A 16620-nucleotide genomic window follows, 5' to 3' on the forward strand; every position below is an offset into this window, starting at 1 on the left:
GCAAATTTTTAAACATTTTATTTAACCTTTTACATTAGAACATCTGAAACTTAGAAAGAGCAGTGTAATGAACCCCCACGCCCACCGTCGCTTCAGTGGTGATCAGCTCGTAGCCAGTGTCTTACGTGCCCCACTCAGGTCGTCTGAAGAAAGTCTCAGGCATCGTGTCACCTCACCCACAGACACCTTAGTGCATGTCTCTAAAAGATAAGGCCGGCCCGGCCGGCGCGGCTCAGCGGTGGAGCATTGACCTAGGATCCAGGAGGTCGGGGTTCGAGTCCCGGTCGGGGCACAGGCCCGGGTTGCGGGCTGCAGCCGATCAGTGACTCTTGTCATTGATGTTTCTATCTCTGTCTTCCTCTCTCTGAAATCAATAAAGATATATTTTAAAATAAAATAAAAGATAAGGCCATTTAAAAAAGACATAACTGCATACCCTTATCACACCCAGGTATAATTGAAGTGCTTCAGTGTTGCCATCATATCCTCAGTGTTGAGTTTCCCCGGTTGTCTCATAAATACACGTATTTTCACATTAGCTCAAATCAAGATGTAAATAATCCTCGTACGTTGCAGATTGATCTGTCTTGTCTCTTAGCTGTAGGTTCCACCTGCTCATCTTTTCTTTGTGATTCAGTTGTTAAAATAATAGTTTACATTGTTTCACATTTCTGTCCCTTTATTTCCTAAAAATTGCTATTAGATCTGGACACTTGATCAATTCCAGCTTTGATTTTTTTTTTTTACCAAAAAACAAACATTCCTGTGAACGTTACTGACAGGAGTGGCGTGTCCTCCCGTCATAAACCCCACATAATGTTTGATCGCTCCCTCTGGCGCTAAGATCGAGCATCGGTTTTGGGTGTTGTCAGCCTGATCATTATAAAATTCCCATTAGTCTTTGTCACACAGGAAAGTTGAAAGAATTTTACAGTGTATGCTTATAAATACCCATCGACTAGATTCTACAATTACTATTTTACCACATTTGCTGTCACATATCTGTTTCTGTGCAACGTTCTCTCCATCCAAACATGTCAGCACACTCGTCAGTAATTAGACGTAAGTCAGTAACGTTCACAGGAATGTTTGTTTTTTGGTAAAATTCATGTATATCTTAAATATACTTACATATCCTAAGTATGTCATTTAGTGAGTTTCACTGGTGTGCACACCTGTGGCTCGCACCCGACAAGATGCCCTCGGGCCCGCCCGCCCGCCCGCCCGCCCGCGCCTGCTCCGGAGCGTCACGGAGACGGACGCGGACAGCGAGGGCTCCTTGGGAGAGGCGGTAACCCAGGACGTCTGGGGTTCAGCCGCGGTGCGTCCCAGTAGCTTGCTCGCAGGCTGCGCACCACCGGCAGCCCTGTCTTGGGCGGAGCAGTGCTGTCTGTCCTTTTGTTCACCCGGAGTGCCGACGACTGCCCTTATCTCCCGTCGCCACCTGAGGCACGGCTGATGTAGGACAGACGGAGGGGCCTTAGCAGTTCCCTTTATTAACGGTTTTGTTTTGTTTCAGTCTTCACCGGAGGATGTGTTTTACTGATTTTTTAGAGGAGGGTGGGGAACATCGACGTAGGACACCCACATCCATCGGTTTCCTCCCATACCCACCCCCAGCAGCTGTCCAGCCAAAACCTGGGCATGTGCCCTGACCAGGGCTCGAACTGGCAACCTCTTGGTGCTCAGGACAACACCCCCGCCAACCGGGCCGCACCGACCGGGCTGCTAACCAGTTCTGTGGCGAGCTGGTTCCCCGGCGTCTCCCAAGCAGATAACGAGGGTTTCCCCTCGTTAAACTATTTGGTGTGTTTCACTCTGTTGTGATTATTCCTCTTGAAGCTTCAGTTACCCCATCTTTGGAGTTACCCCGTCTTTGGAGTTACCCCGCTCAGATGGCCTCATCCTTGGGTGCAGCTTCATTCTCCTGATCGCGCCCTCGATTTCCTATGTGACGTGATTTTTCAGGTTACCCAGATGTGTTCCTTGCCCTGCACCTAAAATCAGCCACTTCCCCGGTAGCCATGGTTCCGTTCATTGCGAAATACTATTTAGAGACCAGAGTTTGGGGGACAGGGGAACTTGTGGCCATGGGGTTGTCATTGTTTTTAGGCTTTTTCAGTGGAATACTCAAGAATTGTAAGATTGTTTTTCTTTCACTAAGGATACAGTTAAGTGACTGTCTTAAGGACCCTAGAAATAGTGTCTGTGTGTTAATCCTTTACTCAGTACAGAGTTCACGTTTCCTTTTGTTTTTATTTTTAGGAATTTTCTTTGAAATGTAAAACAGTTATTTCAAAGAGACCGATTTATAAGACAAGGTGCCTCACAGACATCTCAGTCCCCAGCTCCTCCCTCCCTCCCCCAGGTTGCCTGGTTTGGTTTGGGCTTAACCTTTTTACTTCTAAATGTAATGTGTGTGTGTGAACGTTCATGATCGATCCGCGGCTGAAACACGTAGGTGAATGTGGAAATGTCACTTGGAACCTTCTGGTGAGAGAGCAGGAGCAGTGGCCTGGTCCGGGCAGGGAGGCCGAGGGCGCTTTCTGGGTGATGGAGAGTCAGCCCTGTGCTCCTCCCTCCTGCACACTGCTCGGGACAGTTGCTGGCACCGTAGGGTTCGGTCTCGGGGCAGGAAAGAAGCAGGCCCAGGACCCCAGGAGATACGGAGAAGGGCCAGTGGGACCGAGCGTCACGTTCTAAATGTCATATTCCTGGAGTAAAAGTTTGAAAGCAATTTTGTGTTTAAGATGTAAATCAAACTCGTTTTAAAGATAAGCAGGTTCATTTTTAAGAAATTCTGTGTTTATTTCAGCTTACTGAATTAACTTATTTATTCTGAGCTGTAATTATCTGGGTCTCATGAAGCTTCTCAAGTAACCTTTTCACTCTCATTTTTTCGGATCTGTTTTTAATAACCAATTCTTCCATTTTTTTATTTAGGGCAACAGAGAAGTTTCCCGATTGTAGAACGAAACGCGGCAGCCCTACCACCTGCACTGTCGACTACCTGCCTGTGTATTTTGTCAACATTGAAGTCTGGGTGGAAGCGGAGAACGCCCTTGGGAAGGTTGCCTCAGACCACGTCAACTTTGACCCTGTGGATAGAGGTAGGTACGGGCCTGGATTTGAGAACTTACTAAGACTTAGTGACTTTAATGTAGAAACAGACATTTATTTTGTTAGTGACTTTTACAAATTCATTTTATCAACATTAAAAATAATTTGGAAAAAGAAATATACCCATAATCCAACCACATTCACAGCTATTTTCACATTGAATGTTATCTTCTGATATTTTGTCTGCTTACCAAACATCTTATAGGATTATAATCATGGTATATATATATATATTCCATTTTGAAACTTTTGTATGTTATAAATATTTGTTTTTTTATATCTGAATCTGAAAAAATTAACAAAAGTAATAAACTGACAAGGAAAGCAAAGTTTAGAGACTTCTCCTTTCTGTTGTAATAATATGGCATAGCATTGTCTTTAGAGACGTTCGTTCATTTAGTGACAGTAATTGAATATTGTGAAATAAGAAAATATAGAGTATATTTGAGTTTGTATTGGATGCTGATGAACATTAGGATTTATTTTATTCTTCAGTGAAGCCCAATCCACCACATAATTTATCAGTCAGCAACTCAGAGGAGCTGTCCAGTATCCTAAAGCTGACATGGATCAACTCAGGTATTAACAGATTCATAGGACTGAAGTACGACATTCAGTACAGGACCAGAGGCACCTCGGCCTGGAGCCAGGTACATTGAAATTTGCTTTGTGCTCACACAGTCAGGGTTTCTCGTCACGCTCTAACTCCGCGGTCTCTGCCCTGCTTGTCTCATGGCACACGTAAACTAATGGCTACAGTTTCGTACACCCAAAAATGCATTATATTTTTTGCCGACCTGACCAAAAAATTAGGTTTAATTTTTATTCATTTATACAAGATGACTAGTGTTGTGTTAGCTGTTGTCATTTTTTCTATTTGACAGTCTTAGGCAGGGGTGGGGAACGTCTGGCCCGATAGCCATATACAGCGCTTGAAATCGCCTGGTCTGGCCCTGCCAAGGCAACCACAGGTGGGACTCAAAATTCAATAAATCTAGGAACTTTTTTCATAGCTAATTTTTATGTTGATAATTTTATATGACCCTCGAATGATGTTATAAATATCCAAATGCCCCTTGGCAGAAAAAATGATCCCCGCCCCTGACTTAAGGGACAAGAGGTCAGTGCCGTGACTAAATAGTCAGATGTTGCATGTTTTAAAAATTCTTGTGGCTCACCGGTTGAAAATTGCTGCTCTAACTTGAAAGTCTCATTTTCTGACTGTCTTATGTGATATATATTTCTTGACACCCCTTCTAGATCTGTATTTCAGGCAAGGACAAACAGGAAGACATCCAGGTAGAAAATACAGTTCTGCTGAATACAGTAGCTTTTACGTGAAATAAGGAAGCAATGCAGGGAATAGCATTTTTGGTGGGAGGTGAAAGGAACACAAATAATTAAGTGGAGGAGTGAAAGTGAAGAGCTTTATGGACAAATAGAGCAGAGTTTGGTGAACTAGGCCTGTAGGCCAGATTCAGGCTGCTATCTTTCTTTGTAAATAAAGTTTTATTGGAAGCCAGCCACACACATTTGGTTGCATAATGTCTCAGCTGCTTTTGTGCTCCAGGTTGGAGAGTTGAGTAGCTGCAACAGAGACCATTTGGCCCACAGCCTAAAATACTTACTGTCTGGCCCTGCCTAGAAAGTTTGCCAGCCCCTGAGGTCGAGGTTGAGGAAGGCCTGGTGGGGAACGTGTAAGACTGGGAGGGAAAGGACAGTGTCCCCAGAGAGGGTGCCATCAGCAGAAGTACTTGGAGCCTTTTGAAGCCTGTCCCCAGGGCTTGAGCTCCCTACTCTTCTTCGCTGCCACCCCGTGTATCACTGACCAGCGTGCTTTTGCTTTGTTGCTCTGTTTATAGTGGGGCTCATAAGGAAATTGAGCCCATGACCTTCTTCTGTCCTCGGTTCCACTATAAAGGGCTCAGGCACAGTTAGCGGAAGCAATAAACCAAAATGGATCCAAGCTTCATTCTGTACAGAGAGGATACACACCCGACTTTCTTTAAACTGTTCTTTAAAATTGTAGAATCTTTATTCATTGGTACGGAAAAGACTGACACCTATTTTGTGCCTGGTGGTGGAATCTCAGCGTAGTAGGAAGAACCGCTTACTCGTCTGTATTTAGTCTCCTTTTTCCCCAACAACCAAGTTTGTCTGCAGCGGCAGCTTCTGTTTTTCCTGATTGGGCTGGTGTCCCCCTCTTGCCTGTAAGGTCTTCCCCCCCTCCCGTGGTCTTGGCCAGCGGGCCTGAGTGGTTTGCTCCGTGGGTTCCATCCCTGCTGGTTCCTATCGAGCCTGGTAGTGGGAGGAGGGGTCTGGCAAGAGGGGGGAGAATGGGGTCAGGATGTTTACTTTCCTGCTTCCCCCAGAGCTGCCAACCTGAGGTCACTGCTCCCTCAGGTCAACCCTGCCTAACCCCCTGCCAGGTCCTGGTAGCTCCCCTTTGGGCCCCCAAGCCCCAGACACTGGCCGCCCTAAGGTTTCCTTTCTCTGCCGGTACCCCCTCCGGTAAACTCCCCTTGAATGCGTCCTGAGGGGAGCGCGCTGTGCTTCCCTGCTGAGACCCTGAGTGCCATCGGCGCTCTGGAAGGAAGATGGATGGATGGATGGATGGATGGATGGATGGATGGATGGATGGATGGATGGAGGAAAGGAGGGAGGGAGGGAAGGAAGGAAGGAAGGAGGGAGGGAGGGAGGGAGGAAGGGAGGAAGGAGGGAGGGAGGGAGGGAGGAAGGGAGGAAGGAGGGAGGAAGGAGGGAGAGAGGGAGGGTAACGGGTGTTTCTGTACTTCTCAGCTCCGTGTGCCCGAGTCCAGCTGCTCTTTGACTCCTGCGTTTCTGCCCAGAGCCCCAGTTACTTTAGTAGCTGTCCTTCATTAAATGAGCTCCCAAAGCCGCATGCGTTCAGAAGACCTGTGATAAATACCGTTGGGTTTTTGTTGGCCCATCGCTTTGTTTTCAGATTCCTCGGGAAGACACAGCCTCCACCCGGTACTCGTTCACCGTCCAGGACCTCCGGCCGTTCACGGAGTATGTGTTCCGGATTCGCTGCATGAAGGAGGACGGCAGGGGCTTCTGGAGCGACTGGAGCGAGGAGGCGAGCGGGACCACCTACGAGGACCGTGAGTGCAGCAGCGCAGCGAGCTCTGCCGCGGCCCGAGCGTCTGCCGGTGATACACAGACCTCGCTGCTTATTTTCTGATCATTCTATTCAGACTAGCATTTTACACTTTTATTTTTAAGGATGTTGAGAGAGAAACTTGAGTGTGGTGGCTGATAGTATACGCATAGTTAATACCTCACTTTGTAAAGTTATCGTGAAACGGTGTCTCAGATGCCACGAGAAAAGCGCTTTATTGAAGGGGGACGGTCGGGAGACCCCCTAACCAGAGCCCCAACCCAGTCACTAATCTCACCGTCCAGCAGCGCAGACCTAGGTCCGCACTGTCAGGAAGGTGTGTGTGCTCTGTTCCTGTTACACTGAATCCTCCCAAGATAAGGCAGTAAACTTACACTGAATTTACTCCATTTATTTTAATTGTCTTATAGTCTTACGTTTATACATGTAGGGGTTTTAAGCATGTACTTAAATGAGATTTTTCAATTCAGTTTTCAGCAGTAAGAAGTAATGATGTGTCTTTGTTGATTGCTCAGAATATAGTTATAGCTTTACCATTTTAAGATCACAGAAGAGCTTCAGTATAGTCTAAGTCCCCAGGCTGTCACCTGACGGCTGGGAGACCAGACGCACGTGCTGGGGTGGGGACACACGCTGCTGTGTAAACAAAGGGAGACACCTCGTGGTTGAAGGGAAAAGTGTTCACAACAAAGCAAGAGAGGGATTTCTAGGACTTTATTTCACTGTTACAATAGAAACTAAGGGGTGTGTGTCATTTCCTTAGGACCATCCAAGGCTCCGAGTTTCTGGTATAAGGTAGAGCCGTCCCCTACTCCTGGCTACAGATCCGTGCGGCTCATCTGGAAGGTAACCTTCCCACATCCGTGTTCTTCCGTCTCTTTTGTAAATACATGGTGTGTGATATTGTAAATGGAGTTTTTAATTAAAATTTTTATTCCTCTTAATATTAGCAAAGCATTAAATAACTATGTACATGGAAACACAATTTTATATGCACCACCTAGAAGTCCGGTTCACAGACTGGGTCATACCATAGACACTCAGCGCAGTTCCACAAGGACAGAGACCTGGTCTCACTGAACTCAGGAAATAGTTAAGGGTGTTTTGTGATCAGAATGCCTGCCAGTAGTAGGAGACATAAAATTGTGTGCACTTCATAAATGTACGTGAGCAGATCACACCAGAAAAGGTAAAGAGAAAGGTACTGGGGCATAAACAGACCCACACAGCCGGTGCGGGACTGAAACAGGCCCTCAGGGCCCAGTGCAGGTTGAGAGGCCCACGCGGCCGGGTGCGGGACTGGCAGGGTGGGCAGTGGGCGACGCCTCTCCTGCCTCGCTCCGCCTTCGTGTGCGGTGCTCTCAGCAGTGAGTTCAGGGTGGAGGGGCCGTGCCTCTCAGTGAGGAGAGGCCGCACCTGCTGGCAGGATTCATGAACATGAGGAAAAGTGTACTTCAGTCTAGACTTGGGAAAGGCACTTTAACACGAAGGGTTTCATTGCAGACCTTGCCCCCTTTTGAAGCCAACGGGAAAATCTTGGATTATGAAGTGACTCTTGCAAGGTGGAAGTCACCTGTACAGAACTACACCGTCCGGGACACACAGCTGACAGTGAACCTCACCAATGACCGCCACAAAGCAACCCTCACGGCCAGAAACCTGGTCGGCACGTCAGACGCGGCTGTGTTAACCATCCCCGCCTGTGACTTCCAAGGTCCGTGTCTGAGGGGCCTGGCTTATGGAGGGGAAGGCGGTTGGGTGGGGATAGGCCCCGTATGACACGTCTTCTGAGACCCTCCTTCAGGGTCACGACGGCCGGGGCCCAGCCTAGATCTGTGGCTCACTGAGGCTTCCCACCCAGCTACTAGGCACTTTCTGATTATGTGCTTACCTAGTTTTCTAACGTTATTTTAAGGATTTGGGGACCTTATAGGTATATGAGTTAAGTATATTATTTATCTTCCAGTTTCAAAGAAGAAAACAATTTACATACACAAAACATATGGAGAATTTGGGAAAGGAAGAATTTAATACATTGCATTTAAATTATAATAACATATTTTTATTCATGGAAATGCCTGTTAATATTATGTGCTACAAAAACTGATAGCGAGATAGATCACGTGGTTGTGGAGATGAACGTTAAATACCAGTTTTAAATTTTAAAATGTTTCACTTATTGCAGTGGTGCTCAATTTTGTTTTAAAGCTACTCGCCCCGTAAGGGACCTTAAAGCGTTTCCCAAAGACAACATGCTGTGGGTGGAGTGGGCTCCCCCCGAGGTGCCTGTGAACAAGTTCGTGCTTGAGTGGTGTGTGCTGTCGGACAAGGCGCCCTGCGTCCCGGACTGGCAGCAGGAGGAGGGCACCGTGCACCTCACCCACCTCACAGGTACCTGATGGGGCTTGGGCGGCCGCCCTGCCTCTGACTGCCCCGTGCTTGCCTTTTACATGTCTGCGTCCTGGGCCTGGCGACCCAGTGAAAAGGCTCCAGTTTATCATGGTTACTGGCTAGATGTCTTTACTAGATCACTTAACCTTTGGGCTGCAGGTCTGTTTAGGACAGTGGGTGGTATGTCTTCTGTCTGTGCTCCAGTGTTGTTCTGATCGTGAAACAAATGGTCACAAACCTGTAAAGTAGGAGAGAAACGTAAGGTGATCTGACCTGCCGCTAACTGGTTGTGTGTTCTCTGTACCTGGTTCAGCCTCTCATCCTTCAATGAGAAAATACTTCCTAGCATCCGGATGAGTGTTAACTTCTCTCAGCTGTCAGATAGGGAAACAGCTGGAACCCCGACTCCTCGTGCATTTTAACTGGAAGTGCGGCTGGGGGACAGAGAGCAGTGACCTTGCAGAGCTTCGTGAGGCGTTGCTCTGTTATAGGTGCTGCTTATCAAGTGGCTTTGAAGTTAAGACAGTGTTAAGGAGAAAACAAACACTCAACGTATATAATGTGTTTTCAGTAAAGAAGGGTGCCCGGCACAGTCAGCGACGAGCAGCGTGGTCAGGGGAGAGCCCTCAGCAGACACGCGCAGGCCTCGCAGCCACGTAACGTGTGTGAGCTTAATTCTCAGAGCTGGCTGTCGGGCCCTGATTGCCCTGTTTAATTTACAGTTTCATAAGCTTGGTTGTCTAGCTTATCCGCCTGTTCAACTGAAGGCAGGTGGAGCTGGGAAGGGGGCACACTGGTGCCCAGTAGACCCTGGAGACTAATGAAGCACAGCCCAGGCCCTGGAGAGCTCCGGGCTGTGCACGCAGCCTGGCAGCATCCCTGCACCCCAGCAGAACATAAAACTGTCCATCTCCTTGATATGAGTCACCCCGAAAAGGCGAAGTCGCTGTGTTCAAGAAGGCAGAGGAGCACGTCAGGCTCGTAATTTTCGGGTGGCGCAAGTCCTGGCTGAAGGTGTGAACTTCAGGACCACAGGCCCCCGATCTGACGTGGGCAGGGTGCTGTGTAGAACAGTCGCGCTCTTGGTGCCGCAGTAGGTCACTGTCGTCTGGAGAGAGTGTAAACGAAGTGCTCTTGGAAACTGTCACTTCCCGGGGGAGTAACCTCCTCTGCCGAGCACCCGACGGGGCCGGGCCTGGCCCTCAGCGGCAGCTGGCTCCCTGGGCCGGTCTCAGAGAAGCAGGCAAGACAGGCGGAAACTGTGGGACTAGAGTGAGACCCAGGGCAGTGTGAGGTCAGTGTGTGTAAGTGCGGAACGGAAAGGCTTTCGTTCCTCGTGTTGGCAGAGCCTCTGTGTCCGCTGCGCTGGCAGCGACGGTGCCTTTCACTCTGTTCAGCGTGAACCCGGCGCACAGGCGTCGCTTCCTTCGTCTGTGGTTCTCACCGTTCAGGGTCATGAAATTACAATGTGAAAACCAGTGAAGGGCTGAGACTTTCCCGTTATAGAAAAAACTGTGCTTGATCTCCTTTTCTGGCTGTAGGGAACCTGGCCGAGAGCAAGTGTTACCTGATCACCGTGACCCCAGTGTACAGCGACGGGCCAGGCAGCCCCGCGTCCATCAAGGCCTACCTCAAGCAGGCCCGTGAGTCCGCCCCGTCCTCAGAAGCCCTGTTTTGTATTAACAGGGACATTGTGTCCCTTTTAAATCAGGATATGTCTCATTGTGTTCAAATAACTTTATGATAATGAAATTGTACTAAATCCTGATGATTTTCTGTTAGCAAATCGTCTTTATTCTGTTCTAGCACCTTCCAAAGGACCCACTGTTCGGACAAAGAAAGTGTGGAAAAACGAAGCCGTCTTAGAGTGGGACCAGCTTCCTGTCGATGTTCAGAATGGGTTCATCAGAAATTACACAATATTTTACAAAACCAACATTGGAAATGAAACCGGTAATAAAGCTGCCTCAGTTATTAACAACCAGTTATTTTCTCCTGCTCTTAAGGACCAGCTGCAGCCTCCGTGCTCTGCTGTGCGTCAGTGTGGCACGTTGCCCGCAGACACGCCTGAGGACCCGCCTCGCGGGTGCGCCCGTGGTCCCGTGGCCTCCGTTGTGAAAACATGTTTTTATTCCTTTTTGATACTTTCACTGTCAGATACGGGCCAAATGAAGCAAAACCCACTGGGCAGTGACTAAGGCACGTCTTGCTCTCTTCCAGCCGTGAACGTGGACTCGTCCCACACGGAGTACACGCTGTCCTCGCTGAGCAGCGACACCCTGTACATGGTGCGCATGGCCGCGTACACGGACGAGGGCGGGAAGGACGGCCCCGAGTTCACCTTCACCACCCCCAAGTTTGGTAAGAAGTGATGACGTTAGTCTCCCTTCTCCTTTGAATTTAGCCAGACTGAGAAGGGCTTAGTTTATATGGTGAGGTTTTGTTAAAACCTTTGGATTCAGAGGAATGAAGTGCTCAGAAATCATGACCGTTGATCTAGTTTCAGTAGTTTCTTTAAACGACAGAAAGATCTCTCCTCTCCTCTTTTATGTCGTTAACTGTTTCTGACTGATCTCGCCTGTACCCTGATCCCAAAAGGGTGTGTGTCTTTCTCGGGGTTTGCTTTTCACTGGCGACGGCTGGGATGCCTCTCGTCTCTGCCCCTCCCTTCGGGTCGGCTGCTGGAGGGCCGTCCGCCCTTGGAGCTCCGGCTCCCCCCTGCAGCTCGGTCCTTCCCTGCTGGCTCCGGGTCCCCCTCGGCCGACACCTCGGGGGTCACTCAGAAGGCCCCGTGCCCTGTGGTGCAGGCCTCAGTCTCCCGGGTTTCCTGTCGTTCTCAGCTTCCGTCTCGCACGGCCTCTCCCTCCTGGAAACCGCCTTCCCCTGGTCCTCGCCGCCTTTGTTCTCGGCGAGCTCCCCAGCGCCACGGCCTCTGCTGCGTCCTGCTTGGCCTCCTGTCTGCTCTCCTAATGGCTTGTGTTCCCCAGGGCTGCTCTTGGCCCTGTGTTCTTACCTCCGATTCAGCCTCCTGCTCCCTGCCCGTGACCTCAGCTGCCCTCTGTGTGCCAGGCCCCCGCGGCCCAGCTCTGCCGGAGCTAGAAACCTGGATGTGACTGTAGTAAATTTCTTCCTGTCTCTTTTGCTTCATAAGCTAAGTGTTGAGTCCCGCTGACCGTGGCGTCTAGCTGCTGCCCGTGGTGCCCTCTCGTAGTTTCTTCCCTTGGCCCGAGCTTCTCGCCGCCACCTCCACCTTCCCCTTCCCAGCGTAGCCCTCACCCAAGTCCTCGCCTCGTTTGGCCTCCCTAAACCAGCTGGAGCTGCAGTCCTTGGTCAGTCACTGTGGAAATCACCTTGTTTTATTACAATTGCATGTGTAGCCCCCACTCCCGGGCGCCAGGACGGTGCCAGCAGTAAGCCGCGTGTCCCTGTCGGCTGAGTGGCTGCTGGGTGGAGGGACAAGCGGGTGAGCAGCTGCCGAACAGAGCGGCCGGGGCTGGGCTGCGCCGTCCGTAACGCGTGTGGTTTCTGAGAGAGGATTTGTGGTGACCTGTCAGTAGGTTGCATATGTAACGAGTGGTATTTGAGATAAGACTTTGTGTCATGACCCTCAGGAAAGGAAAACCCTTTTAAATGCCACCTTGGCTGTGAGGTGGTGTTCAGTGTGAGCCCGGCGGCGCCGTGGGGCCCGGGCGGGACAGTCGCCCCGGATCGCCGGAGTGATCTCCGCGTGTTTGTACGTTCTGGTCTTTTACACAAACGTTTCCCCAGTAGTTAGATCGCTTGCTGGTATTGCTGGTACCACTGCCTCCGCTTTGCCACTGGCCTGCCCGTTGTTCCGTGGATCTGTTGTGGCTGCTTTGCGTGGCATTGCCGGCTCCTCAGCACCACAGCCTAGAGGGAGAGATGCGTGTCAGTAACCAAAAAAGTGGGAGCCACTGGGCCGTGCAGACAGCAAGTGGAGCAGGGATTTAACGACACCGGGGGGCCGAGTGGAGGAGGCAGCAGGGGGTCCGGACGTGGGCAGACGGGGAGAAGAGGCGTCTTAGGGCAGCACCCAGGCCTGGCGTGGAAACATCGTGAGCAGAGCTCAGCAGCTCCAGGGCGGGCCCTGCCCCCGTGCGAACGGCCCTGAGAGGGAGCGCTTGGCGCTCCGGCTAACGTCTCAGCCTGAAGTTGGTCCTGAGCGTCTGTCGGACTCCGTTGTCTCTGTCGGGCTTTTGGGCGTAAAGTTCCTTACGGAGGGTTACGAGTGGGGAAGAGAAGACGAAGGGACCCTGACTGCGTGTCCCTGTCACACCTTTTTCCTAAAATAGTAATTAGAAGGGGGGTGGAGAAGTTAACCCAAACAGCCATAGGCAGATCTTTAAAAAAACACCTCCAGTGTGACTTGTCCCAGGTGGTGACCCCTCTGATCACCAGGCCCTCACGTGAATGCAGATGGGGCTTCGCTGGTGCTCAGGGCGTCAGGCTCAGGCTTCCTCGGTGGTCACCTGCCTGCCCAGCACCCTGTGCCCGTGGAGGGTCTGAATTCTGTCCTCAGCGGGTACAGCACCTGAAGATAGTAACTATTAGAGTTTTGTCTGAAGGTTACATTTTGTCCCTTGTAGAGGTTACGTTTGTAGCCCAGGTGTTGAGACTGTCCCCCAGCTTTCCCGGCTGCACCCAGTGTCACCGGGAGCTTTGCTGAGACTGCTGAGTGCCCGTCGTAACGGGCAAAGGGCGACGTGCGAAAGCTGTAACCTACCAGGCGGATCATCCACTAACCTGGACTCAGCAGCTTATCCCCCAACCAGCATGCGTTTCACACGCACACTGTGGCTCACTTACTGGGCACGTAGCTGGGGCAGCATTTACAAGGAGAGGGAAAAACCTTTAAGTTTGAAAAGACTGAGAAAATGGGGGTGGAATCGCATCTTTTCTAAGAGTCTCGGAGACGGCGGTTCACGCCCCGACCGGCAGGGGCGTGAGCGCCACAGTAAAGCCGGCCCATGGGTGGTTTGGTTTCCCGGGGCATATAGAAGTTAGGTTGTACTGTAATCTAATGCGCAGCAGGGTTATGTCTAAAAAACAGGGCACATACCTTGACTGAAAGCCCTTCACTGCTGAACAGTGCAGACCATCGTCTGAGCCTGCAGTGAGGCGTAGTCGCGCCTGTGGAGGGTCTTCCGTCTGTAAAAGATGCAGAGTCTGCGGCGCAGTTGCCTGCCTGGCCGAGCAGCTGCACTCTTTCCCGTCAGCACCGAGTGTAAGTTCCTTTCCTCCTCCCCTGCCTGTCTTCCAGCTCAAGGAGAAATCGAAGCCATCGTGGTGCCTGTCTGCCTGGCGTTCCTGTTGATAACCCTCCTGGGGGTGCTGTTCTGCTTTAACAAGCGAGACCTGTAAGTACCCCACTCACAGGCTGTGTTTTCCCAGCATCATTGAGCTGTTGTTCACAGGCGGGAACGTTCACACCCGGGACGTGCACCGGTGGGTGGGTTTTGTAACTAGACGGGTGTGTGAGTACCAGCGCGGTCGAGATGGGGAGCACCTACCACCTCAGAAGGCCCCTTAGTTGTTTGGTGGCAGCCCCTCGGCTCCGCCCTCGCCCAGCCGGTCGCCGACCTGCTTTCTGAGACTGGTTTCCTGTGTGCTGGCTCTCACGTGGCACCTCGTTGAGGTTCATCCACGGCGTTATGTGTGCTGATACTTTCTTCTTGCTGCTGAGTAACACCCTGTAGCGTAGATGGTCAGAGCTTGTTTATCCCACCTCCGTGTGGAAGCTCAGGCTGTGTCTTTGGTTTTGATTTTGCGGCTATGAGTAACGTTGCTCTGAACAGTCCCACGCACGTCTGTGTGACCATGTCACCATTCACCTTGAGTAAGTACCAGCCGCGGGGTCTCTGGGCCACACGGTAAGTGCACGTTTTATCAGAAACCCTCAGACGTTTTCAAAGCGGCCGCACCACCTGGTGCGCTGCCGAGGCCTCCGGCACAGGGAGCAGACGCAGGGAGCTTGTCCCCGCGCAGGGAGCTCTGGCCGGGAGGCGCTCGCTTGCTCCGCGGGCTTGTCGCGGACGCCGCTGAACTTAGTCAGGTGCCCCCCTCCCTCCGCGAGGCGATTGCGCCGTTTTTTTCCTTTTCTCCGTGAATGTGGCAGGTTTTTAATTAGTTTTCAGATGTCAAACTGCCCTCGCATTTCTTGGATTTTCCTGGAGTCATGCGAACAGCCGCCTCTGTTCGCGAGTGGTTTCCACTGGTCCCTTTTCGTGTGGTGTCTTTGTCTGGCTTTGGAATCGGGGTCACGCCGGTCGCCTCGTGAAGGGCCTGGGAAACGAGCGGGGACGTGTGGCCGCTTTCCTGGAAGGGTTTGTAGGATTGGCAAACCTGCTTTTTAAATGTTTGATGGAGTTTCCAAACGAAGCCATCTGGGCCTCAGATTTTCTTCTGTGAGAAGATTTTCAATTAAAAATTTTTTGTAACTATAGAGCCATTGCAGTATTTTTTCAGTCCGCTTTGGTAGCGTGTGTTTCTGAGGGAATTCACCTCCTGACCGGCCTGTCCCCCGGGTTGCTAACCCCCTGCTAGGTCAGGTTTCCTCGTCCCCGGAGAGGCCGCCTGTGGGGCCTCTGCTCCTGTTCGTTTCTGTATCTGAGCCTGTCCTCACGGCGACTCCCTTCCTGTGTAGCTGGCGGAGCTCGTCTTGGGCTGTGCCCTGTAGGAAGGTAAACAGGCATACGTAGGCTTTTCATGATGGGATATCCTGAATTAATTGGGTATTTTTTAATATCATTAGTCTTTCTTCCTTTGGAAAAATCAAGTTCAACATATTTTATCTGGTACCAATGTGAAATTTTATCTGTCAGTTGGAAATGGATCATTCCTGCGTTTTTGTTGCTGGGAAGGGATGTGACCGCATTCTGTGAACTGGCTAATGTGTTTTTGTTTCATTTTGTTTTAAATATATCTTTTTATTGATTTCAGAGAGAGGAAGGGAGGGAGAGAGAGAGAAGCATCAATGATGAGAGTCATTGATCGGCTGCCTCCTGCACGCCCCCGACTGGGGATCGAACCCGCAACCCGGGCCTGTGCCCTGACCGGGAATCGAACCCCTATCTCCTGGATCCCAGGTCAATGCTCAACCGCTGAGCCACGCCCGGCCGGGCTGGCTAACACTTTTTAGCGGCTTTTACTGCAGGACTTGATTTGAGGTTACTAGCTTTAGCCTTGTTAACACTCTTTGCTTGTGACTAGGATTGCGATCCTGGTGCATTTTAAATAGCTTTTCTACTAATTCAGGAAGTTCATTTTCATTGGCTTTGGGTATAGGAGGTGTCTTGTAGATGAACATGTCTCCTCGTGTGTTACGTGTGGTTCGACATCGGCTCTTTCTTCTCTCTCCAGAATTAAGAAGCACATCTGGCCCAATGTCCCTGATCCGTCCAAGAGCCACATTGCCCAGTGGTCCCCGCACACGCCGCCTCGGGTAAGATGGATATTTCTGACTTGTTTATGTGACAAACTAGGATACATTTGTAGAGTTCAACCAATCAGACTGAATCAAAAAGTAACTGAAAGTAAAATAGTACATAAGTAAGAATTTTAACCAAAATTTAAAATAATACCTACACATTCTATTTTATCATCACTGGAGCATATTTATTCTGATGTTCCTGGTGTCAGATACTAACATTCTGATATTACAACTTGGAAACTTACCATTGTGAATACTGCTCTGTGATGACCCTGTAGGGTGAGCATTTTGCATCGGGTGCTAAAATCAAATTTAACATTTTCACACTGATGGCATGATTTCCAGACCCTGCCCTGAATTCCTCAAACTTCCCTAAAGGGGAAATGATTTGTATGTTTTGCCTTTAAGTCTTGAATTTTGTAGTGACAGATTCCAACATGTTGTGTGTTTATATGCAATGAAGCTTCAGTCACTGGAGTTTGGTTTCCGGAACATTGCCAGCTTTTCTGTCTGGTTA

The 16620-nt window shown here is 50.1% G+C and overlaps 1 protein-coding gene across 3 annotated transcripts in view; it reads left to right on the forward strand.

Moving 5' to 3' along the window:
- IL6ST (interleukin 6 cytokine family signal transducer) overlaps positions 1 to 16620 on the forward strand; it is a 41421-nt gene that overhangs the window by 19856 nt on the left and 4945 nt on the right. For all 3 annotated transcript variants that reach the window (XM_087815247.1, XM_016199783.2, XM_016199785.2), the window contains 11 exons: positions 2944 to 3110; positions 3616 to 3770; positions 6086 to 6245; positions 7026 to 7108; positions 7766 to 7976; positions 8471 to 8653; positions 10195 to 10296; positions 10460 to 10606; positions 10874 to 11014; positions 13935 to 14031; positions 16034 to 16115. In XM_087815247.1, the coding sequence (XP_087671373.1) occupies positions 2944 to 3110; positions 3616 to 3770; positions 6086 to 6245; positions 7026 to 7108; positions 7766 to 7976; positions 8471 to 8653; positions 10195 to 10296; positions 10460 to 10606; positions 10874 to 11014; positions 13935 to 14031; positions 16034 to 16115 (1528 nt within the window). The remainder of the gene's footprint in view (positions 1 to 2943; positions 3111 to 3615; positions 3771 to 6085; positions 6246 to 7025; positions 7109 to 7765; positions 7977 to 8470; positions 8654 to 10194; positions 10297 to 10459; positions 10607 to 10873; positions 11015 to 13934; positions 14032 to 16033; positions 16116 to 16620) is intronic.

The sequence above is a fragment of the Miniopterus natalensis genome, chromosome 3 (assembly GCF_054644295.1).
Source record: "Miniopterus natalensis isolate mMinNat1 chromosome 3, mMinNat1.hap1, whole genome shotgun sequence".
NCBI classification, from domain to species: Eukaryota; Metazoa; Chordata; class Mammalia; order Chiroptera; family Miniopteridae; genus Miniopterus; species Miniopterus natalensis.